The 25,282-nt window shown below is 44.4% G+C and overlaps 1 protein-coding gene across 14 annotated transcripts in view; it reads right to left on the reverse strand.

The window, feature by feature from the left end:
• The window catches only part of THSD1 (thrombospondin type 1 domain containing 1), a 52,820-nt gene extending 28,698 nt beyond the window's left edge, over positions 1 to 24,122 (reverse strand). For 9 of the 14 annotated variants that reach the window (XR_009559733.1, XR_009559732.1, XR_009559731.1 and 6 more), the window contains exons 1-5: positions 24,010 to 24,112; positions 23,657 to 23,760; positions 20,898 to 21,047; positions 16,430 to 17,395; positions 5,083 to 5,241 (exon numbers count right to left, since the gene is read on the reverse strand). Coding sequence is in view for 1 of the 14 variants with exons in the window: in XM_060287825.1 (XP_060143808.1) it covers positions 5,083 to 5,241; positions 16,430 to 17,395; positions 20,898 to 20,955 (1,183 nt within the window). In the remaining 13 variants the exon portion in view is untranslated. Of the gene's footprint in view, positions 1 to 5,082; positions 5,242 to 16,429; positions 17,396 to 20,897; positions 21,048 to 23,656; positions 23,917 to 24,009 lie in introns of those variants that run through there. The other 5 variants (XR_009559724.2, XR_009559726.1, XR_009559734.1 and 2 more) reach the window with 5 other exon arrangements.
• Between the last annotated feature and the right edge of the window lie 1,160 nt (positions 24,123 to 25,282).

The following is a 25,282-nucleotide window of genomic DNA, read 5'->3' on the forward strand; positions in this document are numbered from 1 at the left end:
TGCACCCTATAGGACACCTATAACCAAACTCCTCGCGATGCAGAAACTTTCCACAAAACACTGTGTGTCTCCTTGCCTGACTGAGGACAGGCCATCCCTCAGGGCACAGCCTCCCCGGCTCACTCTTGGGTGAAGCTTTATCAGAAGCAGAACCAGAAGCAGGGCGTGTTCCGCAGCCTCCTCATTCCTGGCTGCCATCTCAGCCAACTTTTTACCTCCGTGTAGAAGTTCTAATCTTCTGACGCCCACGCCATCCACCCAGACCACCCTCTACCCCTCAACTCTGTCATCTCCCCACCTCAGGGCAGCCATCAGTTACTAGCACCTGGGTCCAGTCTTCCTCACCATCCCACAGCTGGGACCATTCATTGTCCTTCCAAGCTGCCATACCTTCCCATTGTCTGCAGCTGCTCCTGTTCTGAAACCTTAAAGCTTCACAGCCCACTTTCCGGCTGTATCCTCCCCTCTCGCTCACTCATTATTCATACAACGGTTACTCAACCTCGCCGCAACATCTGATTCTCCGACCCCTCCATTTTCTCTCCATCCGCCAGCCACCTTCTGCCGTCACTTCTCTCCCTACACCCAGGATCCGTCACTTAAATCCTTCTACTGCCAATCATCTCAACTCTCTGACCTCTAACACTGAGCTGTATCCCTTCCCCTGCTCAGAAGCAGAAGTCTGTTCCTAGAAAAATCCAGACACGTGGATTATCCGCTGCTGCACCCAGGCCCCTGAGCCCTGGTGGAGAAAATAATGCACCCATGCAGGCCAGAACCTTTGCGTACTGATGGCGCCCAAACTTGACTGCCCACAAATCCTTCCGCGGGTTCCTAAGCAGCTCTCTCTTCCGTCCCCTACAACAGTGCTTCAAAGTTCACCACTAATCCTCTTCCTCAGCCATCTGCTAGATCACAAAAGTTAGAAGCTATCAAGCAAGTACACCCCAGCTTCTTCTGCCATCCTCTCCTCCCCCATAAACTCAGCAGCAGCCACATCTCCATTTCCCTCTTTCTCTAGGGAATTAGTGGGAGAAGTGTCTTCCCATAAAGACGAGTCCACCAGGTGCTCTCCAGGCCACCCTTCTCCAGGGGGATCATCCCTCTGTACCTATTATCTCCAGCTTCTCCTCTGTGTAGCTCCACAGAAACATGTTCAAGCTCTTTGCATTTTACAAAGATCTTTCTAGAACCCTCTCACTAATGCCACAGCCGTATCTCGCTCCTTGTCTTCCCAGCGGAACGTACAGAAAGAAGGGTCCACATGTGCTGACTCCTCCTCACCTCTGGCTCCTGCAACCTGCCCCCAGGCTTCCAGTGAAGCAGCTCCTATCGAGGTCATTAACCATCTAATAGTCCTGCTATTCCTTGAGCTTTGCAGCATCGGCTACTGTCTGATCCTTCCTGTGATTGTTTCTCTTCTTGGTTTCAACAATTCTCTAATTCGGAGAGAAGAACATGCACTTTGGAGCCAGGAGAGCTAGATCCCATCCTGGTTCCACTAGCTCTGCTCTCTCCATCGACGTCCCACCGACACTTCCACCTCCACACGTCCAGGACTCATCATCTTCCCGCGGAAACTGCACCTCCTCTGATACATCTGATCTCACGGGAATGGTGCTGTGTCCTGCAGCTGCCGGTGCTAAAATCCTAGGTCCCACCCGCGACACTCCCCTCTCCACACTCGCCACATCCAGAGTCGCTGAATCCTTCTCTCCTCTGCATCCCCACAGCCAGTGCTCCCTTTTCCCCCGGGTCACTGAAAACCTCTCAACGGCCCTCACTGCTGCCACTCCTGGCCCTTCTGATTTGTACTCCACGCGACAGGCAAGAGATCCCTCCACAACACAGGTCCAGTCTTCAAGGGCCCTCGGGATCTGGCCCCTGCCTACCTGTTCAGTCTCATTTTGTGCCTTTTTTTTTTCTTTTGGCCACGCTGTGCGGCTTGTGGGATCTTAGTTCCCGGATGAGGGATTGAACCCGGGCCCTCGGCAGTGAGAGTGCAGAGTCCTAACCACTGGACCGCCAGGGAAGTCCCCTGTCCAGCCTCACTTCCCTCACTCCCTCCTGACACTCTATCCTGCTGCCACATCAAACTCTTGCCAGGTTCCCTGGGTTTCATAATACGCCATCGTCTTCCAAGCTTTCATCCATTGCTCCATTTGCTAAAATTCCCTTTCTCACCTAGTTCACCAGGTGATGCCTATTCAGCTCTCAATCTTCAGCTCAAATATCACCTCCTCCAGGAACAGAGGTGTTCCCAGCATGGACTGTCACAAGCTTCCATAGCAAGCTGTGGACACCTTTCTACTGCACTGTATGCTACGCCTGCTTGGGTGTCTGCTGAGCTGCTGTATCATAAGCCCCTTCCAGAGACATGGCTTATCTCTATACTCCCAACCCCAGTCAATAAGTGGCCTAGAGTTGGTACTCAATTAATGTTATATTCATGAATAGATTCATTATTGAAAAGGTGATAGCAAAATGACCAACACCCCATCAGATGGAACGTGGGCGCAATGGCAACTGGATCCTCCCATCTTCGTGGTGAACAAGATAGACCAAATGAACGTAGAATTACTGCACTCAGACCTTGGCATAAAAACATCCTTTCAAAGCCAAGCAAAACTCTAGACTCTCAACCAAGTGAAAATAGTTGAATGATGAAAGACTCGTTCCCTGACTGATCATGTCTTCGTCTGCAGTGGCTGCTCCGTCAGTGGGTAGCAGCATTGCAAATGTACATGTGGGCCTCTCAGCTGTTACACTTGACTCTCTGGAACCCTTCAAAACCGCAGCTGGAGAAAAGCCCCAAAGCTGCTGACCTCACCCATCTCTGCCTCATCTTGTCTTCCCTCTTTTCCTTGAAGTGAAGGAGACTTCCTGACGCTAGGCAGCCTGCAAACAGATCTTTACATTTCCAAGGAGTGGAAAACAGGCTGAACTGGAAAAAGAGAACAGTTGGAAGAAATGATCATTTTTATCCACACAAGCATTTATTTTTTTCTGAGGACCACTTATAGTAGAAGTAGGGGTGCCTGTAGCACTTCCCCTCTCTGCTAATTCATAATGTACACATTTCCAGTTCCCACCCAGGATTAAAGAGATTAAGATGCCAGAACGTGAAATAATACCACACAGCCTCAAAATCTGGTTGCTAATTCCAGGATGGTTGTAGAAAGCTAGACTGGCCTGTACGTAGAGGCAAAGTATTCACGATAGGTGGCTTAGCATGAGGTCAGATCTAGTTCCCTGCTTTCTAGCTTTATGGTCTTGGGCAGGTGACTCACCCTCTCTCTCTGCTGCAAAGTCCTCACCCGTATGTGTAGATAACGATGTACTGACTTCATACGTGCAAGGCACTTAGAAAAAATGCCGGGCAGCAGCAAGCTGTCAAGATCGGAGCCCAGCATAAGAATCCTTGCCATGGGCTTCCCTGGTGGCGCAGTGGTTGACAGTCCGCCTGCCAATGCAGGGGACACGGGTTCGTGCCCCGGTCCGGGAAGATCCCACATGCCGCGGAGCGGCTGGGCCCGTGATCCATGGCCGCTGAGCCTGCGCGTCTGGAGCCTGTGCTCCGCAACGGGAGAGGCCACAACAGTGAGAGGCCCGCGTACCGCAAAAAAAAAAAAAAAAAAAAAAAAAGAATCCTTGCCTTGTAGAGTTATTGTGAGCTTTGAGTGAGATAATGTAATAAATGGTTGATACTGTTGTCCGTTCTAAAAGTGCAGTAGAAGCCAGGGGCAGTTGATTTTTAATTCATTTGAGTATTACAGAACTCTAGATGAAATATCTTAGTACAACACGCCATCCCAGAACCAAGAGGAAGAAGTTATACACAAGGAAGGAGCTGTGGAGAGTAAGGGGACTTGTAAAGAAAAGGGCAGACAGAGAAGAGAGCCTCAGAAGACAGTGTGAGATATAATTGGAGAAAGAACAGATTCAGGGTGGGGCTCAGGGCTGATGAAAGAAGACAGTATGCTGGGGGCTGGGAGAAGAGCCTGGGTCTGAGGTTGTAATAGGAAAATCACAGAGAGAGAATGTCCTCAGGATGCTGGAATAAAGGGAACAAGGCCTACAGCACTGGCTGGAAAGAGGAGACAGCAAGAATTTTGTAAGGTCACAGGTGGGGATGCTAGTCAAGGTGTTACCAGGTGCCAGTGGTCTTGGCTACAAGGTGCTCTGAGACCAAACACAGAAAAACACTTCTCCAGATCCCAAAGGGACAAGGAACCAGGGATGGTCTTCAACGTGGAATTGGAGAGTGGAAGGAGTCGGGACTGGACAGAAGGACTTCACCTAAGGGTCAGGACCACAGCAAAGGCTAAATGGGGAGCTGGCTGTGTCTCAGAAGGGGCGATGGTGTGTGGGAACAGCAAGGATTCTTTTTTTTACTGTAACCTGTGGCAAATGAATGGGATTCAGCTCCGTAAGCTGCAGCAAACCCAACTGAGTGACCTGAGCACCACACCATAGACCACCCACATCAAATACTCACTGAGCACCTACTAGTGGGGGTCATTTCAAGATGCTCAGAGGATGAAGGAGGGGCCAGCCCCCAGGTGATGGCAAGATGAACTTCCCCACCTTCTCCTCCTGGGCGGGGGGGAAAGGAATAAACACAGAGCCCTTCAGGGGATAAGATAGGGTGCCTTGCCCCATTTTGGTTCCCTGGGGTTTCTCGGAGATGAGGAGGTGAAAAACTCTTTTTTTTAATGTTTTCCCACAATTTCGGGGGTGGGGGGAAGTAAAGGAGAGAGAAACAAAAACAACAAATACCGGGAAGAAATCATCATCCCTCCCATGTTTTGTATTTCTAAACATGATTTCGTACGTCTGAATCTTTCATTTACACCCATGTCCTTGGCATTTCCGCATCTTCGACGGTGTTAAGTCTCCTGTCATCTCCCTGGCAAGACACCCCCAGTCGCAGACACACTGAAGGGCACAGAGTCTGTACAGCCAGCAGCAGCAACGACAGAGCGTCGAGGCCACTCCTGAACTCAGACTGGCGACTGTCAGGCAGGGCTGGGTTCGACAGTCCCTCTGGGAAGAGGCTTGCGAAGGAGGACGGATACCTACCCGTACAGTCCTCCAGGGAACATGGAGAGCTCTCCGACGACATTCCAGGGCAGCCAGGTCGGGAGGGGGAGGAGGGCAGGCACAGGCGGCGACGCTTTCTGACACCGTCCCCACACGTGGCACTACACTGGCTCCACGGCTGCCACAGTCCCCAAGTTTCTGCAAGGACATCAGCCAGGCTTTTAATGCTAGCTCACTTGAGAATCAGAATTTAACTGCACCCAAACGAAGCAGCAAAACTCAAATCTCAGGCTTTGAAAAGTCAGTAAAGAAGCACATTCCCACAGAAGTGGAAAGCTGGAATGTTGCTACTCCCCCTACAACAAAGGAAAGCTCTATAACCTACAACATATCAACCTTCCTGGAACTCTTCTGAGAGCTAAGGTCACAGGACAACCAAATGGCCTGAATTCGAAGGAAAGACAGACTCCTCCAAGGAAAGCCAGGATGCAAACACTGCTTGCTGGGGCAGATGCCAGGCCTCATACAAGCTGGAGAGAAATCATCTAAAAATATAATGAACTGCCAGAAGCCTGGTGTGGGCTTGCATGAGAATACAGAACCCCTGGGAGCCGCACTACCCAACTGGGAATTTGTACCCACTTGCAGGCTCTTCTCCACGGATCTCACCAGATCTTCACAAGGAGGACCGAGGGCAGGCAGAAGACCAGGGAGAGCCTCCCTCATGGTGGAGGCCAAGGAGGGGAGGAGAAGCTTTGTGGAAAAGACACAAACCTCACCCAGACCCTCCTCCCCATCTGCTCCATCAACAAAAGCCCAACCACTGCGGACAGGGCAGAAAACCCTGTCACTCTAAGAGCAGCAGCTGAAACCTAGTGCTGCCCAGGATTGGAAAAAGAAGAAAATCTTTCACCCCTAGAGAGGGGGAGGAAAGACCCTGGGCCCACACTTATAGACAGCTTCTACCACCGGCAAGGGGCAGGGTCATTACAAAGCCCCATCCTTGAGACTCAGAGGCAGAGCACTTGCCTAAGACTAAGGCTGAACCAGAACAAGAAGATGTTCTTCCACTCCCATCACCTAACACCCACGCTGCTCCAGGCTAGCAATTACCAAGTATCAAATAACAAGAGTCCACTGCTGGGGGAGAGGCAAGAGTGACAAGGAAAAGCCTTTCTGATGTGCAGGCTCAAGCCTAAAGTTGAGGGTGCAACAGAGGTATGGAGAAAACCCTCTGGCAACCCAATTCCTACCCTAAACACAAAGCAACAGTAGAAAATTTTGAACTCGATCGTGCACTGAGGATAGCCATAGCAACAGCAAAAACTCAAACACAGCTCAATTCCTTATTATATTGACCCAATCTCCACACTAAAGTCCTAGCATAAATAGGGTATGCCAATTTCCAGGCATAAATGCTATTTATCAGTGTCTACTCTTCTAAGAAAATGTCCAACTTTCAACCAAAAATTATGAGACATACAAAGAAACAAGAAAAAAACAATAAAATATCCAAGTAATTAAGATAACCAGACTCAGATGTGACCCAGATATTGGAATTATCAGAGAGAGATATTAACTATGATTAATATGTTAAAGTTTTCGTGGAAAATGTGAATAAGATGCAATGAACAGATGGAAATTTTCATCAGAGAACTGTAAACTAAAAAGAGTTCATCGGAATGCTGGAAATTAACAGCACGGCAACAGAGATGAAGAATGCCTTCTAGGGGCTCATCAACAGACTCAACATAGCTGAGGAAAGAAACAGTGAAACTGAATATATATAGACAGAAATCACTCAAACTGAGACACAAAGAGAGGGAGAAAAAAAGAAGAGTGAATAAAACAGAACAGAATACCCAAGAGTTGTGGGACAATATCAAATAGTCTGTCATACATATGACTAGAATCCCAGAAGAAAAAGAGACTAATGTCCAAGAATTCTCCAAAATTAATGAAAGACACCAAACTACATCCAAGATACTCAGAAAACATGACGCAGTATAAACACAAAAAAGCAAACAAACAAAAAAGTTAAACACACTACAAACTGCTAAAAACTAAAAACAAATAGAAAATTTTGAAGGCTGTGGAGGGAGAGAGGGGGCAAGGTGGAATTACATCACATACAGAAGAATAAAAATCTGAATTATAGCACACTTCTCATCATGCAAGCCAGAGATAATGGAGTGACATCTCTAGAGTACTGGAGAAAAAAATCACCAACCCCAAATTCCATATCCAGTGAAAATATCTTTCAAAAATGAAGGAAAAGTAAAGACTTTTTCAGATGAATGAAAATTAATAGCATTAATTAATTCTACCAACAGACCTTCACTATAAAAAATGTTCCAAGAAAATTCTTCAAGCAGAAGGAATGTGATACCAGGCAAACCTGCATCAATATAAAGGAATGAAGTGTGCTAGAATTAGCATTTATAGAGGTAAAGATAAAATTTACTTCTTATTTTTAAAGGCTCTAAAATATAATTGATGATCTAAAGCAAAACAGTAGCAATGGGGCTTCCCTGGTGGCGCAGTGGCTGGGGGTCCGCCTGCCAATGCAGGGGACGCGGGTTCGTGCCCCAGTCCGGGAGGATCCCGCATGCCGTGGAGCGGCTGGGCCCGTGGGCCATGGCCACTGGGCCTGCGCGTCCGGAGCCTGTGCTCTGCAGCAGGGGAGGCCACAGCAGTGAGAGGCCCGCATACCGCAAAAAAAAAAAAAAAACCAGTAACAATGTATTATGTGTTTATACCATATATAAAGTAAAATGTATAACAATCCTTCAAAGAATGGGAGAAACGAATTGGAATTGTGCTGTTATAAGGTCCTTACACTATACATGAAGCAAGATATTATCTGAAGGTAGACTGAGCGTAATTAAAAATGTATGCTGTAAGCTCTAGGACAACCACTCATAAATATTTTAAGGTATAAATAATAAACCAATAGTGTGGTTAAAGTAATTCATAAAAAATAGTCAACTAATCCAAAGGAAGGCAGATGAAAAGAGGAAAAAGAAACAAAGAACAGATGGAAAATATATACAACTACCAAGATGGTAGATCCTAATCTAACCATACAATGATTACACTAAACATAAATAATCTAACCACCAATTAGAAGACAGAGTTTGTGAGACTGGATAAAAAAGCATGGCCCCACTATATGCTGTTTAGAAGAAACTCGCTTTAAATATAAATACATAAATAGGTAAAAGGAAAAAGGTGGGAGAAGTTATACCTTGTAAACATTAATCAAAAGAAAACTAGAGTGGCTTTGTTAATATCAGACAAAGCAGACTGCAGAACAAGGAGTATTACCAGAGATAAAGAGAGATGTTACATAATGACCAAAGGGTCAATTCAGCCAGCAGCCTTAACAACCATAAACAGGGATGCGACTAACACCAGAGCTTCAAAATACATACTACAAAACATTCCCAGAACCGTCATTATTGATTGACAAATGCAAACATCTCTTCCAAGCATATAAGTAATCACTGCCAGAGAGAATAATTGAATAATTCCCTACAAATAATTATCCTAAGTCCCTTCTCTGTGAGCACCCATCCAATCCCAAGACCTATCAGGTCATGCCCACACCAGGCACAAGATATCCTCTGCCTAAAAGTCTCTCTTCATCGTTATGGACAAAAACTCACAATGCAGTCAAGGGTATACAAAGCACTACAAAAACATACGGAAAACGTGCAGGGCAGTTACATTCTCAGGTGAGCCAAGTGGTGCAATCTTTGGAATGAGTCGTGGCACATGACTTCTTTAGAGCAATTAAAAGTCTCGGATTGTCACAAGGGTGGGAGCATTACAAACCAGTGTCCTGGACCAACATCAGCTGAGGTGTGGTAATTATGTTCCACCCAGAGGTCCAGCTGAACACAATGTTGGTTCTGTGCCTCCCAGATCACTCTGCGGCTCCTCAAATGGCAGAACAACAAGGCAGCTTTGTCCTCGAGCTTCAGAGCTGTTCAGACACTGAGCTCCCCGTGCTTGCAAAGCTGTGGGAATCTCATAGTAAGTCTCTCTGAGCTAAAGTATTGTGATTTCGTTTTTGAAAAATCTACTGGTAATTCCACCACTGTGAAATCTAAATTGAAAAGTCAATACGTAGTTTATCCTTCTCTTGTGCTCATATTTAAGACCACAAGAGGTCGAATTACAGAAGCTGAGAATCCTTTTTTTATTCTTTCTTAACTCTTCTTTTACTTTACGTAGACATTATTTAAATACATAAAGTCATTTGTCAAACTAAAAACAAAAATTCCATTAGTGGGCACCAGGAAACAAAAAAAATCAAAGTTTTGATGAAAGCATGAATCTTAATGTCAAAAATCTCACTTTGAAATGTGTTTTTTTCCTTTGAAAGTAAAATTATGGCTGGCAGGATCATCAACAATTTAAAAAATAAACAGTTAAACTAAGTTTTAGGTTCTTTTACTGCTAAACCAAATTAATCGAACAGAAAACAAGGGAAATCACTCAAATAAAGCAATAAACAGACTTAATCAGCCAAAATTTTTAAAATGCCTTAAATACCTCTATTTGTTCCCTGAAGATTTCTGTTAATAACACGGAGGAAAATACTTGGCAAAACAGGAACTCACTGGCCAGCTATAGTTCACATGTTACAAATGAAGAATAAGATGACATTGTTCTAAACAGTAGCCTTACTTCATGAATGAAAGGCTGTTTTGTTTTGTCCTGTTTAGATGTCCATACATGCCCTCCCACTGCGTTAACAAACCTGTTTGACCAGGATAAATGCCTTTCAGGCCACTCTAGAGGATATTAATTCTGAATGAGCAAAATGTGTCTGCAACAAGAAAAGGGAGATTTGTTTCCACTCCCAAGAATATTTGAAGGAATACAGAGTATGAAATATTCACACCTGCAAGATATTTCACTCAAGAGACTAAAGTAACTAAACAAAACGTCCTTAGAAGAAAATTCTATTAAAAAAATAAAGTTATTATAAAATATACAAAAAAAGAAAGAAAATTCTATAGACATGAGTAAGTAGCCAAAAGCCACAGTGGGAACAAAGGCACCTGGATAAGCAGTCCAGGTTTTCTGTGCCCCGCACAGGCTCATTCATATTAGACCAACCATGCTTATGCCTGGGCCAGCGGGCTCCAAAGTGGGTTACATGTCTTTCAGGAGGGGTGGGAAGCACAAGGTGAACCCATGAGATGAGGAGGAAAATACTGGAGCTTTTTGATCTAAAAGTTTCATATTGTTTAATATCTAGATTGATAGATGATTATATGGGAGCCAGCATGGAAGAGTGGGAATAGCAAATGCTCAAGCCAGTCTAACCACCAGTAGTGGGTAAGCCACCAACCTTGGAAAAATTACTTACCCTTTTTCTGTGCCTCATTTCTTCACCTCTCAAACTGACAATACAATAAGCCTAACTCATAGGGTTATTATAAGGATTAAATGGGTTAATATTCATAAAGCACTGAGAGCAGTTCTTGGTGCAAAGTAATCACTATATAAATGTTATTATGTCAGAAATTCACATACAGTATAAGGGCCTGTTTATATTAAATTATATTCTCTAGTTTTAGGTGAATTAGGTGGACAAATGGCTTATAAAGATTCTGGCAGGGCTTCCCTGGTGGCGCAGTGGTTGAGAGTCCGCCTGCAGATGCAGGGGACACGGGTTCGTGCCCCGGTCTGGGAAGATCCCACATGCCGCGGAGCGGCTGGGCCCGTGAGCCATGGCCGCTGAGCCTGCGCGTCCGGAGCCTGTGCTCCGCAATGGGAGAGGCCACAGCAGTGAGAGGCCCGCGTACCGCAAAAAAAAAAAAAGATTCTGGCAAAGAATTAAAGATGATACAATAATTAAGCACCTGCAAATAAGAAGCAAATGACAGGATGACAGTACTCCTCTTCTTGGTAAAAAGCTCTTGTTCAGTCACATTGTGAAGGAAAACCAAGACCATCTAATCAGAGAAACAAGAAGATGGCCAACAAATTTAAATTATCAAGAAAACTGTGTGTTAAATATATACAATTTTTACTTGTCAAAAAAACTAAGTAAAAAAAATTATGTGACTATGAATTTATACCCTCTATCATTAATTCTCAACTTTGCCCTAAAGACATATTTTGCATTGAGATGCAGGGTCCGTTATCCCTTATCTGACAACCTTGGGGCAGATGAGTTCAGAATTTAGAATTTCTCAATTTAGACTTTTGCATGTTATTACAGCACCTGTGCCAGATACTACTAACACTCCCCTAGCAGCATCCCATAATCACACACATTAACGCTTCTGCAGACAAACACATGGACATTCATACTAAGTAGGATAAATGAAGGTCACAAATAATCATGTTTGACATCTTTTTGCTGTAAATCAGTATTTACAGTTTTAAGGTCCTAAGACATATTTGGAAAAAGAGAAACATATCAAACCTTTTATTCCCCTTCCAAAAGGAACTAATGAGAAATTCATTGTGAGTCGGTGGGTCACACCTCATGGTAGGTTCAATGGGGTTCCTGAATGATGCCATTTGGCAAAAAAAAACCAGTCTTTACTGGTCAGAGCTGTCAATTTTAATGGAAAATGAAAAAAACTCGATTTAGTTATAAACTTTTATACTAAAAACACAAAGGCACTGAGTTTCCCACCACTGGCATCAATTTCACTGATTAACCAGAGTCCCTGTTGGGCGGCCACACAGAGAATCTGGGGTCTCCAGGAATGCTTAGCCCCTCGAGGTACTGCTTCCAGCCCTACTGCCTGGTCGTGTCTAGTTGCTGCAGCCCCACAGGGAGCCCTGAGCACCCTCAGCCTAGACACAGAGCATCACTCCCTGTTCTGCCCCTTCCCAGGGAGAACCAACACAAAGACCTCCTGCTCCCAAGGTCTTTCATCACGTGGCCCGAATTCCTTTACTCCCCTTGGTTTGTTTCCACTAAATTCAGTCAATTAGAATTTTTTTTCCCTCTAAGCAATAAATTCTTTTTGAAATGGCAAGCATATCTTGAATGATTAGTTTAACATAATTGTTTTTCTACTGATACCTAGCTGAGACATCAGAGTGCAATTTTCACTTTAATAAACATGTACTGAGTATCTATTAATGTGGCAGGTGTACAAAGCGGGCCAAATAAGGATCATAAATAGCTTCCTGGCAGCCCAAGTCGGCTTCTGTCGCCAAATGAGCTTCTCCAATCTGGGGGCATGGTGGGGGAGGGAAGAAACGTGGGGAGAAAGACCCTGAACAAGCAATGACAGAAGTGATAAATGCCATGAAAGAGGAACTAAGGATGCTGGGCCAGCGTACAGTGGGGAGTTTACCTAGTCTGGGGTTGAGGAAGAGTCATCCAGGAGACTTGGGGGACGGGTTAATGTTAACCAAGTGAAGGTGGGAGGAGGGTTGCCCAGTCTCCAGCCCATCTGTGGATGCCCATCCTCATAAGAGTGAGGTGTCAAGTGAGGTGACTGATAAGTTTTCAGCAAGGGAATAGCCTCAGCTGACCTGAATTTTCAACAGTCCCTCTCTGGCTTGCCTTGAGAGAATGAAATGGACGGAGGGAGGGAACCATGCGGTATCAGTGGAAATGGAGAAACGTGCAGAGATTGAGACACAGACTTTTTAAAGAGACAAAATCCATAGGACCTAGTGATTTATTCATAGGAAGTGAAGAAGAGGAAGCCTCCTGGGTCTGGGGTTTGAACAATGAGACGAGGTGGAGTCCTGTACTGAGGAGCAGGTTTAGGGGGTGAGATGATGAGTCCAGTTCCAGGTATGCTGCTTTTGAGGTGCCTGGGAGACATCTGGGGGGTGACAGCTATTCAGCACTTGGATGTGGGGGAGAGATACCAGCATGGAGTCACCAGCATCAGGACAGTAATCACCTAGCGAGTGTGTGAAGAGTGAAAAATGCTGAGGTTCTAGTATAGGATGCAGAAGTCCAAGCCTTAAGGGATGCGATGGGGTCATGGAACCAGCCGGCAAAGGAGACCTGGAAGGAACAGCCAGGGAGGTAGGAGGTAAACAAGGCAAGTGTAATGTCACAGAATCAAGGTCAACGAAGATACGGACTGGAAAGCATCCCCAGAGTTTGGGACCTGGAAGTCATTCGCTGGCTGCTTTAGCGAGAGCATTTGCAGGGGAGGGGTACGGGTTTGGAGTGGGTTGAAAAGTGAATGGGGGTGAGGAAATAAACCCCAAAGTACAGGTGGGTTTTTCAAGAACCGGGGCTATAAAAGGAAGACGAGAGAAACAGGTTGTGCTCTGGGGGAGAACCAGGCGATGAGGGGTGACTTTGTTTCGTGTTTAGATGAGACAATTAAGTACATTTCGAAGTTGATGGGAATGAACCAGTAAAGAAGGGACAGTTAGAGGCGGAGGAGATAGGGGAATAATGATTAACAGAAGGTTCCTGATAGAGCAGAGGGGCTGGGACCCCCAGTGGAGGGGAGGATTGACCTTGTACTGGAGGAATGACACTGCTTCCCTGGGGACAGCAAAGGAGGGGGAGATTGTGGGATGGCTGCCTGCAGACTTACGGATATTTTGGTGGGAGGGTGAGGGAGCTCGCACCTGATGGCTTCCCGCTGCTCTGTGTGGCAGGAGCAAGTCAGCTCAGAGAGTTAGGCAGGGGCGCGGGTGAGGTCGGAGGAGAGCAGAAGAGGGCCGCAAGAGCTGCTGTGCAGGGTAGGAGCACAGTGAGTAGCATGGTGGGCAGCACGGTGGGCCCAGGGAAGGGTGGAGGCCCGGCCTGCCCGGGTGCCATGGGCGGCCTGCAGATGGCTGGATTCACGCAGAGCCGGGGGGTGGCTGGGTGCAATCAGAAGGACAGGGGGCAGAGGCGTTTAGGGTATTGGTCGGAGAGTGATTAAGGGGATGGGCCACGGAATCTAGGCTGGAGGCAGAGGTAAGTGCAAGCAGGGAAGTGGCCAGTGGGTGGGGAGAGAGTCAAAGGAAAGGGACTTCTAAGGAGGAGTGAGTGAATTTGGAGCAAGAAACACGTGGGGCACTGAGGCTGCTCAGAGGCTGGGGCCGTCAGGGAGCACAGGCTTAGCGGGGACGGAAATAAGAGCACGTGTAAACGATCAGGACAATCCCTGCCAGATTAACCTCTTGCCAGGGCCAGGCTCGCACCCAGGAAAAGGGAAAGAAACGCAAAGAGGAGCCTGGGGCATGGATGGAATTGTAATAACCCCACTTCTTTGTGATTAGGGAGGGCGTTATGCAGAGAATTCAAAATTTAAAGAAGTTTTTAGGGGCTTCCCTGGTGGCACAGTGGTTGGGAGTCCGCCTGCCGATGCAGGGGACACGGGTTCGTGCCCCGGTCCGGGAGGATCCCACATGCTGCGGAGCGGCTGGGCCCGTGAGCCATGGACGCTGCGCCTGCGCGTCCGGAGCCTGTGCTCCGCAGCGGGAGAGGCCACGGCAGTGGGAGGCCCGCGTACCTCAAAAAAAAAAAAAAGAAGTTTTTAGAAATCTTGCTTTGAACTCTCACTAAAGAGGCTTCGTTCTTAAAATGAAGGAGGTAAGAGGAAAGAGACATGCTTGAGGACGTTCTAGAGGAAGTGAAAAGCTACTAAGTACAATTTGGGATTTAGCTTTGAATTCTGATCATACCTGCCATGGACTTGCCATATGATGTAATAACAGAATTTTTAAATACATGCAAAAGAATGAAATTAGAACATTCTCTAACACCATACACAAAAATAAACTCAAAATGGATTAAAGACTTAAATGTAAGGCTGAATACTATAAAATTCTTAGAGGAAAGCATAGGTAGAACACTCTTTGACATAAATCGTAGCGATATCCTTTTGGATCCACCTCCTAGAGTAATGAAAATAAAAACAAAAATAAACAAAAGGGACCGAATTAAACTTAAAAGCTTTCGCACAGCAAAGGAAACCATAAACAAAACGAATAAACAACCCACAGAATGGGAGAAAATATTTGCAAACGAAGCGACCAACTCCAAAGTGTACAAACAGCTCATACAGCTCAATATCAAAACACACAAACAAATCAATAAAAACTGGGCAGAAGATCTAAATAGAAATTTTCCAAAGAAGACATACAGATGGCCAAAAAGCACATGAAAAGATGCTCAACATCACTAGTTATTAGAGAACAGCAAATCAAAACTACAACGAGTTATCACCTCACACCAGTCAGAATGGCCATCATCAAAAAGTCTACAAACAATAAATGCTGAGAGGGTGTGGAGAAAAGGGACCCCTCTTGCACTGTTGGTGGGAATGTAAATTGGTACAACCACTATGGAGAACAGTATGGAAGCTTCTTAAAAAACTAAAAACAGAGCTACTATATGATCCAGCAATCCCATTCCTGGGCATATATCCAGAGAAAACCATAATTCGAAAAGATACATGCACCCCAATGTTCATGACAGCACTATTTACAGTAGCCAAGACATGGAAGCAACCTAAACGTCCATTGACAGAGGAATGGATAAAGAAGATGTGGTACATATATACAATGGAATATTACCCAGCCACAAAAAAGAATGAAATAATGCCATTCGCAGCAACATGGATGGACCTAGAGATGATCACACTAAGTGAAGTAAGTCAGGCAGAGAAAGACAAATATCATATGATATCATTTTATATGTGGAATCTAAAAAATGATACAAATGAACTTATTTACAAAACAGAAACAGATTCACAGACTTCGAAAACCAACTTAAGGTTACCAAAGGGGAAAGGTCGGGGTGGGAGAAGAATAAATTAGGAGTTTGGTATTAACATATACCTACTACTATATATAAAATAGATAATCAACAAGGACCTACTGTATAGCACAGGGAACTCTACTCAATATTCTGTAATAACCTATACGTGAAAAGAATCTGAAAAAAGAATGGAGATATATATATATATATGTCTAACTGACTCATCTTGCTGTATACCTGAAACTAACACAATATTGTAAATCAACTATACTCCAATATAAAATAAAAATTAAATTAACAAACAAATAAAATACAATGTAATAATAGCTGACGTTTATCACTGTTTCTTACCTGAGGCACTGTGCTAAGAACTGTATACATTAATTTCACTCAATTCTTACAACTCTCTGAGGTAGATACTCTTATCATCCCCACTTTACTGATGGGGAAACTAAGATCTGGAGCAGTTAGTTAGGAGTGCGCTGGGTATGCTAACCAGTACTCTTCATTTTTCAGATAAGGATGCTAATGCCATTTGGGACATTATGGGGAGTGAACCATAAAAATGATGGTACCGTTCACAGAAAATCAAGTTCACCTAAATTCAAAATAATAATTTGATTGCATGAAGGCGCCAATTTGATTTTAAAAAATGTGCTTTAAAATCTCAATACGAACCTATATTTCTCTGAATTAGCATGCACTCCTTCTCCTTTGCAGAAAACTGGCTTCTGCTTGAGACGCCAAAGTCAAAGCAGTATTTATGCCTCCCCACGTCAAACAAAGTGCAGTTGAATACTGTTCTCCTTTCTCCCAAGGTCAGACTGTTTTCAGCCAACCGGATGGTCCTTTCCCCAGGGCGTCTGGGGGCCTCCCTGAAGACAGCGATCACCCCTTGGACAAAGATGCATGGCGGGGGCAGCACCCTCACCTCCACCCCGGACTCACAGGTGAGCTCTGGCGCCATCACCAGTGCATATCCAAACTTCTGGGCCAGGTCAATGGGGCCTGTGGACGTAATGACCGAGTCCCCGCCGAGCAGCTTCAGCACCACGGTGACATAGGCTTCCGGCCCCACAGGTGCACAGCCAAACTCAACCCACTGGCCTTGAGCGAGTTCTGCCCTCTTGCTAGCCCTTATCTCCAGCGGCTGGCCCTGACTCATCCTTGCCTCCGGAAGGCTGTTGGTGAAGGTGACATCCACCAAGATGCCGGGCTTGTCCATGGGGAACAGGCACAGCGGCTGACTGGTAAAAAGGCCCACCTGGAAGGTGCCTTCAGCTGCCTTGGATGTCCTGTTCAGGTCAACATGAAAGACAGGCCATTCCACCTTCAGAAAGGCGCTCCTCTCCCACCAGGGGACCGGAGGGCTGCTGTCTGTGGCTTCCGGAGTCATCGTGAACCGGTAGTCGCCGGCCTCCTTGAAGTAGAAGCACTCAAACTCGAGGGTCCCCTGGGACTGGTTGGTCAGGAGGTATTTGGTGGTAACAGTCTGATTGGTGTTGGCCTCCAACAGCAGGACAGAGACATTCCTCAGCGTCCCATTGGCGCCATCCAAATACTGGAAATCCACAGACACTGTCCTGTTGCTTAGTGCTACATGGCCCGGTTCCCCCAGAAGGAGATATTCAGCTTCTCCAAGAACTGAAAGGAAATGGTCAGAGTAGGTTTTTAAAGGGAATATCTGAGCAGCACTATTGGTGACATCGATGGAAACAGCATTTCAGACACGAGAGAAGTTTGAACTGAGCCGAGGATGATGCAAAATGCTGCTGAGTGCTGACTCTGGGAGCTGGGTCCTAAGCTGCCTCCATTCTAAAGTGGCTCTGTTCCTTCATCTCCATTTTTCATGGTTTTGTTGAAAATAATGAATTAGTGGTAAATACTCTGAATTCACAACAGTCAACAAGGTAATACATCAGTGATGAAAACCTAATAAGCAAGAGTAACAACTGACCAGTCTCATAAAAATCCAACACTTGACTCTTCTCATTTTAGGCATATTGAAGTGTTTAGGTATTTGGGGAAAATGGATTTACAGTGAAATGAGAGAAAGCCTGATTTAAATGATACAACACGCACTGCTCTAGATTACTTAAAATGGGAGACCCTAAATATACAGTTGACCCTTGAACAACATGGGCTTGAACTGCACAGGCTCACTTACACACACACAAATTTTTTCAGTAGTAAGTACTACAGTACTAGACGATCTGTGGTTGGTTGAATCCGCAGATACACACAGCAGATATAGAGGAACAGCAGATACACAGGGCCGACTATAGATTATACCTGTGCAGAAGATCAGAGCCTTTAACCTTAACTTAAACCCTGTGTTGTCCAACGATCAACCGAACTTCTAAGTTACTGTTTTCTGACATTCAAGACAAGTGCTTGAGCATTTTCACCAGTAAAGGAAACAGTGCCTTTCCTTTGTATAAGGCAGAAATTTTTAGATGAATAAGAAATGTTGACATTCTATCCTGCATGGGTTATTCAAGGGATAGAGTGAACATTTATGGAATAGCTAAGCTTGTCCTTAGCAATTTTACTGACATTACAGTAACTGCTATTGGCCTAGATAGGACAGATGACTACTGGCCCACAAGTGTCACTCTGTTAGGATCAATTCTATCTTTTTTTAAAAAGAGACCCATCAGAGCAGCTGAAGTAAAGAGTGGGAAGAGCACAGACACACAAGAATCCCTGTTTCTATTTTGAACCCTATCCAAATACATATCAAAGGAGACAGAGTTTGGCAATGCAACAATCAGCTGGCCTGTGACTAGGGTAAGAAACATTCTAGATTTAAGGAACTGCAGTGCCCTTTGGTTTGAAAAACAACATGTGTAAGTATGAATTTATGAGTCTTCTTATATATACATGATAATATAACATAATATTATATTAATATAATAATAATAATAATGTGTACATATCATATATGTCCAAAGGACAATATGCTGTCTGGGCTGGTAGTCTTTAAATATACTCAGTCAGTGATTATTCGATGATTCACTTTGATGGACAGCAGAAACCAATACAACGTTGTAAATCAACTATACTCCAATAAAAATTTTTAAAAATAGACTATTCAAAGATATAAAAAAATGATTATTAGAATCAGCACATGAAAATACTGGCACATAAAGGTTTGTTTTAATTAGCTCAGCACTTCACCCATTTCTTATTTAACATGAGGTGAAATAAAATATATAAAACTTGGATAGACCTGAATGCTTAATCAGCACTTGCTTGAAAACCTTAATAGGATAAAGTTGTTTTTTTTTTTTTTTCATTTTAGTCAGTACAGAAATTGAGGGACACTCCCTTTTGGATGGAGACAACTCATCCAAAGGCGGCTGCTTTCGGTGCAGCTTGTGTGCTAGTTCAGAGTGGACCTGATACTTTTTTGTGAACAGGTGGCTGAAGAGCTTCCAGTACTCACAGTAGCCCAGGAAGGACTGCTGAGAACAAAGGACCGAGAACAAAGCTCATATTCATTTGAATCTGATGGGGCAGAATGGTTCTGTGATGCATTTTAAGAGAGGCACACCGCACTTAGTTAACTAATGAATTGTCAGTGACAGGGACAACGATGAGGCAGATCAGATTCTGATTTGATGGGCAGCCTGTCGATGAAAGAGACACACATGGCCCTTTGGAAACCGAGGAAACAGACGCAACGGATGGGTTCCAACAGCAGCAGAAAGGAGGTGTGTACTGAAGAGGGAACTTGCTGCTTTACTCTCAAACTCTTGCTTTTACAGGCAAGAATACACTCTCATTTAGAAAACTACAATTTGGTTGTACCACATCCTGACTACTACAGTACAGTTTTCTCCATTCTTTCATCTCCTCTCTCCCCAAATTCCTTTATTGTATTTAAAGGAACTGGTGTCTCAATATAAGCATGTTGCTTTAAAAAAGCAAAAACACTAACTGGTAATGGTATATTTTGATCAAAGTCAAATGGAGAAGAAAAAAAAAATCCAGGTCTATGAAAATACCTCCTTTTCCAGTAGTAGCCTTTGTACTCAACTTGTATGCTCTATTTTATGCTCAATCAACTTTTATTTTTATATTGCAGTAAGATAACCTACTCTCAACAATAACAAATGTCCTTGCAGACTCTTTAAATGGAAATTTTTGATGTCTTTATCATTACGAAACAAAGCAAGCTTTTATAATTTTTTGAATGAGGCTGTTACATATAGAGCAACCTATTTTTAAGTAGGGATAAAGGACTTTAAAAGAAATGATCCCAGATTGGTTTTCTGCAAGTCAAGTGTCTTCTTGTTTAAATAAACTTCTTAAAAAATAAAAGACTGAGGGAGGAGACTCACTGGACAAAAGTAACAGTACACACTCTGGTCCATCCAACCCATCTTACATGAGCCAGGATTCTCTGTCTCTTGAATAATAATTTCTTCATCAATTTGAAAACAGTTTCCACTCTCACACCACCAACTGCTTAGATGTCTGAAATACTTGGAAATCATCAAAAGAAAACTGGTGGGTATTATATGGTTGAATCTACTGGTTCAGTAGTTGCATAAAACTCTCTGAGAAATGAATTTTTAGTTGAATCAAGATGAATGAAGAAAACTAACATTAAGCACCTACTATGTGCTCAGACATTCAGGTATTTCACATTCTTGAGTTTATCTTATCATCATAACAGCCCTCTCAATATTGCTGCTGGTACAGAAAGAGATTTAGAAACTAGACAAAGGCACACAACTGGCAAGGACTGAAATTCAGATTTGTTCCAAAGGTATTCCAGCAGCAAACTCTCTTGTCAAGTGAAGTCTCATGTAGAACCCCAATATATAGAACATCACTTCCTGTGTGTGTGAGTGAAGTTTAAACATATAATACTGAAATACTAGGAAATCAATCAAAGAGAACTGAGGGCAACATGCTTGTCTCCAATTTGTGAAATGAGTGTATTTAAAGTGAAATTTGAAATAATAACGCAGAACCTTAAGAGAACCCAGGGTTGCAAGAATCACAGTTTAAAAGGCACTGCAGTGTAGTCCCTGCCCCACCTCCTTCATGTAGGGGCATCGACATCCATGCATTTATAACCCTCCATTTATGTTTCTTCATTGGTACCCACAGCATAAGTACACGCAACACTCACCGTAGTCACAGAGCACCACCAACAATAGATTTGAAAAGTCTTTCAACATTTGTTTCATTCTGATCAGCAAAATCCCAGGTCTTTGGTCTCCTCATGTCCTTCCTCACATCCAAATGGTGAATTTTTCTTCAAAAACACCTGCAATTAGAACTTCAAAAAGACGTTGGCTCTGTTCAGTGTGATTCATAAAATAGTAATCCTGAGATGACAAAACCATTCTAAGAAGTCAAACTGCCTAGTTAATACTGAAAAGAAAACAGCAAGGACATTACTGTTCCCCCAGGGAAATGACCTGTAATTTACATGTCCTTTCCTTCCATTATAGCTCACCTGCTAAGAACTTTCAGGTCTGCCCAACACCAAGACTATCTGCAAAACACCGCGTCTCTTACCTTTCTAGCACATCCTTAAGTGGAGAGTTGGTTGTTCTCTGCTTAATTTCATCAAAGCTCCTTGCCAACCTGGATAATACTATATCTTCACATATTTATGTGCTTGGCATAGTTAATATGCCAGTTAATCGACTGACTAAAATTTTGCCAAACTTTCGTTTTGCATCGTGCTGTGTAGACCTGCCTTGCTTCCACAAATGGGTTTATGAACACTGTCCTTCTTGCACAATTGGTGTGTTCTCTGGATTGCTTCATTTCTGAATGCCTAGGAGCTATATCAAAACTATCAAACCTTTAAAAAAATATATACCCAGATTATTGCAATTAAATGTGAACTCCAGGTGGTCCAGACTTCCCTTGGTTAGGGCACTCTAAAGAGAAAACAAGTAACAGCTATCATCTTTGTCAGCCTTCCAGTACTTGTTGCTGCTGGCTGGCATGCCATCAGGAGATGGGTGATTTCATGCAGCAATCTTCCCAGACCACCTAGGAGGGCAGGGAAGGCCTTGATGGCCTGTGGTTCAGAATGATTTGTGGGAAGAGGCACTTATTTTGATATAAACAGACTATTAGACAACAGAATAAGATGCGGGGCATTTAAGAGCCGGTATTTTTCATACCTGAGTCTTAGGAAACTTGAGTCTAGGAAACTATGGGGTACTAAACATAAAACAAATATATATTTTCTTAATGTTTACATTCCCCTCCATTATGCAGTTAATCTGTTTTTAATAAGTATATTATATTCCAAATATACGTACGTCATATCCCTTCGGATAAGACAGAAATTAAGGGAATTAAGAGGACTGACTGAAATAATCAAAAATTCAATGGAAAGGAAATTGGTGTGTCTCTATTAGCTTTCTTTCTGTAGGAGTTGGTTGAGCAAAGGAAATGCTGTACTTCCTCAAAGAGAAGCAGAGATAGGAAGTGTAATCATGCAGATGATTAAGGCTCCCACCCTCCCCAACAACAAAAAAAAGAAAATTCAGTTTTGTTGGAATTAGGCATGGATTTGACCCAATCGTTTCCTTGAATATGAACTGGGAAACCTGACCAAAGACAGCAGGTGAGCATCATGTATCTCCCAGGCAAGTGTGGGCACTTAGGGCAATTAAAATGCTTCCTTTTAGTCACTGCTACTCAGTAATTGAAGTAAGGAGAAACAAGCTATCCCTGGCCCCCAAAAGTTGTACTGGCTTCTCCCAAATTGCTTGCTTCCCCATGACAACCATTTTTTAAAGAAGTTCTTAATCACAACTGATTTTGTGTTTATAACACATTTTCTTTCTTATGAAAAAGACTAGTAAAACAGAATAGTGTCATAATCTATATTTAGAGCTGGATGGAAATGAAATTACAAGATAATCCAGGCTACCTGAAAACAGGCTGCTTTATTTTATAAGCCATAATATGGTTTACATAATATGGATTTTTTTTTAATGCTCTCAAGCTTTTGAAAATTAATGCTGATTTTTTTTTTCACTAGCTCAACCACTAATTTGAAGATGTTAACAGAGCATCCCAGAATGGAATGGAATGCCGGGTAAAAAATCACTACGTTTCTGTTGTTGTTTTAAAGAAAACAGCAAGCTTTTTTAATTTTTTTTAAACCTTGCTTATTTTCTTCCAACACGTGTTCCCAATACCACAACTGGCTACTTACAATGTTTAGCTTGAGAATCATTTTGAGAAAATAGGAACTTAGGTATACTTTATACACATTTTTTTAAAACTTCCATATAGCATTCACACCCATAAACGTTTATAGACAAATTCTAAATGTATCAGCTAGAGGGTAGGAGGAAGTTGTGAATATTCTCAGTGGCTAAGGGCACCACGCTAAGCTCAGATCTCATGTTTTTGCTGAAATCAGTTAAGATACACGCTTCTGTATCCCCTATAGTGTCTTCAGAGCCACAGAAAAAGAAACTGAATTATGCTAAACACCATGGGACCAATGATTTATGAAAGAATAAAAGGAAAAACAAAAAGAAGCAAAGTGATCTTGTCCGTTCTGACAAACATGCACATGCTCGAGTGTATATCTAACAGTAATATTTATTAGGAGGAAATCGCTAATTCCAAAACGGCTCGTGTAAACGGGCTGTATTTATATATTCGGGCCAATCGGCGAATATACGCCTGGTCCCACGGGCTGGATGCTGCTTCCCCACATCTACTCAGCTGTGCACTCCCCACATCTACTCAGCTTTCGCCAGGCCTGCGAGTCAAGTTTACGCTTGGAAATCTAAGGCTGCCGGTGTCCCCCAGCACAACATCTCTTAAAATGAGGACCGTTTTGCAAGGCACATATCTCATACTGCTTGCATCCCAGTAAGGATTTCTTTATGGAAAGAAGCAAACCTGTTCTGAAACGCAGAGTCTCCCAGAAGCTGTTCTTCAAGGGTTCCAACTATTCGGACTCAACACCCATCAATCTACGGTCAGCCTCAGACACTCGGCCACACCTGCGCCAGGAGAGCGCCGAGTTCAGGTTGAAGTCGGGACTCAGAGATGCGGAGACGACACTTTTTAACGCGTGTCCCTGGGGGCTGAGCACCAAGGAGCGAGGGAAGGGGACCGGGTGCGTGGAGAGAACGGTCCCGTCCACCAGTGCTTTCCGGCGGCGGGGAGGGTGGGGCGGAAGGGTCCCGGGAGCCGCCGGGGACCCCGCGGCGGGAGCTCCCGCCGGGTTGCTTCCGGAACGCTCTTCTTACCTCTGGGACCGGCGGGCGAGGTGGCGAGGTAGGCGAGTGGCCTGGGCCGCGATGAGGCAGCGTACCGAGCATCCCGCGTCCCGGGACTGCGCCCCCGGCCCCCGCGCGCCGCTCCCGCAGCCCCGCCCGGGTCCGCCCCCGACGGCGCGAGGAGGGCGGCACCCGGCGGGCGGGGGTGGGGGGTGCTCCGGGAGCCTGCGAGGGCCGCCCCGCCCGCTCTGGGCAGCGCATCCTTCCCTGCCCGCGCCCGGCTGGCCCGCTACTGGACGGGAAACCCGGCAGGAAACGCGCGGCCGGGGAGGGCCCGCGGGGAGGGGACGCGGATGCCAGCCGCGCACACCCACCGCCCGCAGGCGGGAGCCGGGTTTAAGGGCGAGCCGGCATTCTCCCGGCATTTCCGATCCATCACTTCTCCCCCCTGCGCCCCCGTGTCATTGTCTTCTGGGGGACCACAAGTCAGGCATGGAAGTGGTATAACAGGTGGGCTGTAAACTTTGTTTCCCGAATGTCATTGAAGAGGTTCAAAAGAGAACAGTTCAGGTAAAGTGCATCTTCGTTTTTCTTTCTCAGGAGCCAGAAGTGGTTATTTAATGTAACATAGTTTTAAAACTCTAATCCAGAAGTGTTAAAGTTGTGTTTTTAAAAGAATACGAGAGAATAGAGTTCCACCTTAGCAGCCGTGCTTGTTTTTGAATAGGCTGCAAAGTGCAATACAGTTTACCATTAACATACCAATGTGTGGGAACAGAAATCGTAGCACAGATTTGGTGGCCCCTGAGGAGCAGGTGATTGGAAAGAGGCCCCAGGAAACTTTGGAAGACGATAGATACATTCTATCGGTTGGGGTGTGAATCACATGGATTTATTACGCATTTGTCAAAACATCCAACTTAAGATCTGTGTATTTCACTGCTTGTAAATTTCACCTCAGTTTTTAACTCTTAGAAGTAGATCGTTTGCAGGTCCTTGAATCTATTAATCTTTTAAAAGTAGCACAAGTATTCAATTATCAGAGCTATCAGAGTTTACCAGAGGTACCAAATTTGCAAAGTACCCATCTTGTCAAATAATGCTAGCAGTACTAATTAAATCTAGCCAAAGTTTCAAAAAAGGCTTTAAGGTGTGGACTGAAAAGAGTACACAACGTTAGAGTTGTGAGTTAAGTTTTATTTGGAGCAAAACGAGGACTAAAGCCCAGGATACACCTCTCAGATAGCCCTGAAGAACTGCTCCGAAGAGGTAGGGTGTGGGAGGTCAGCGTATGTGTGATTTG

Source organism: Globicephala melas, chromosome 18 (genome assembly GCF_963455315.2).
Source record: "Globicephala melas chromosome 18, mGloMel1.2, whole genome shotgun sequence".
Taxonomy (NCBI): Eukaryota; Metazoa; Chordata; class Mammalia; order Artiodactyla; family Delphinidae; genus Globicephala; species Globicephala melas.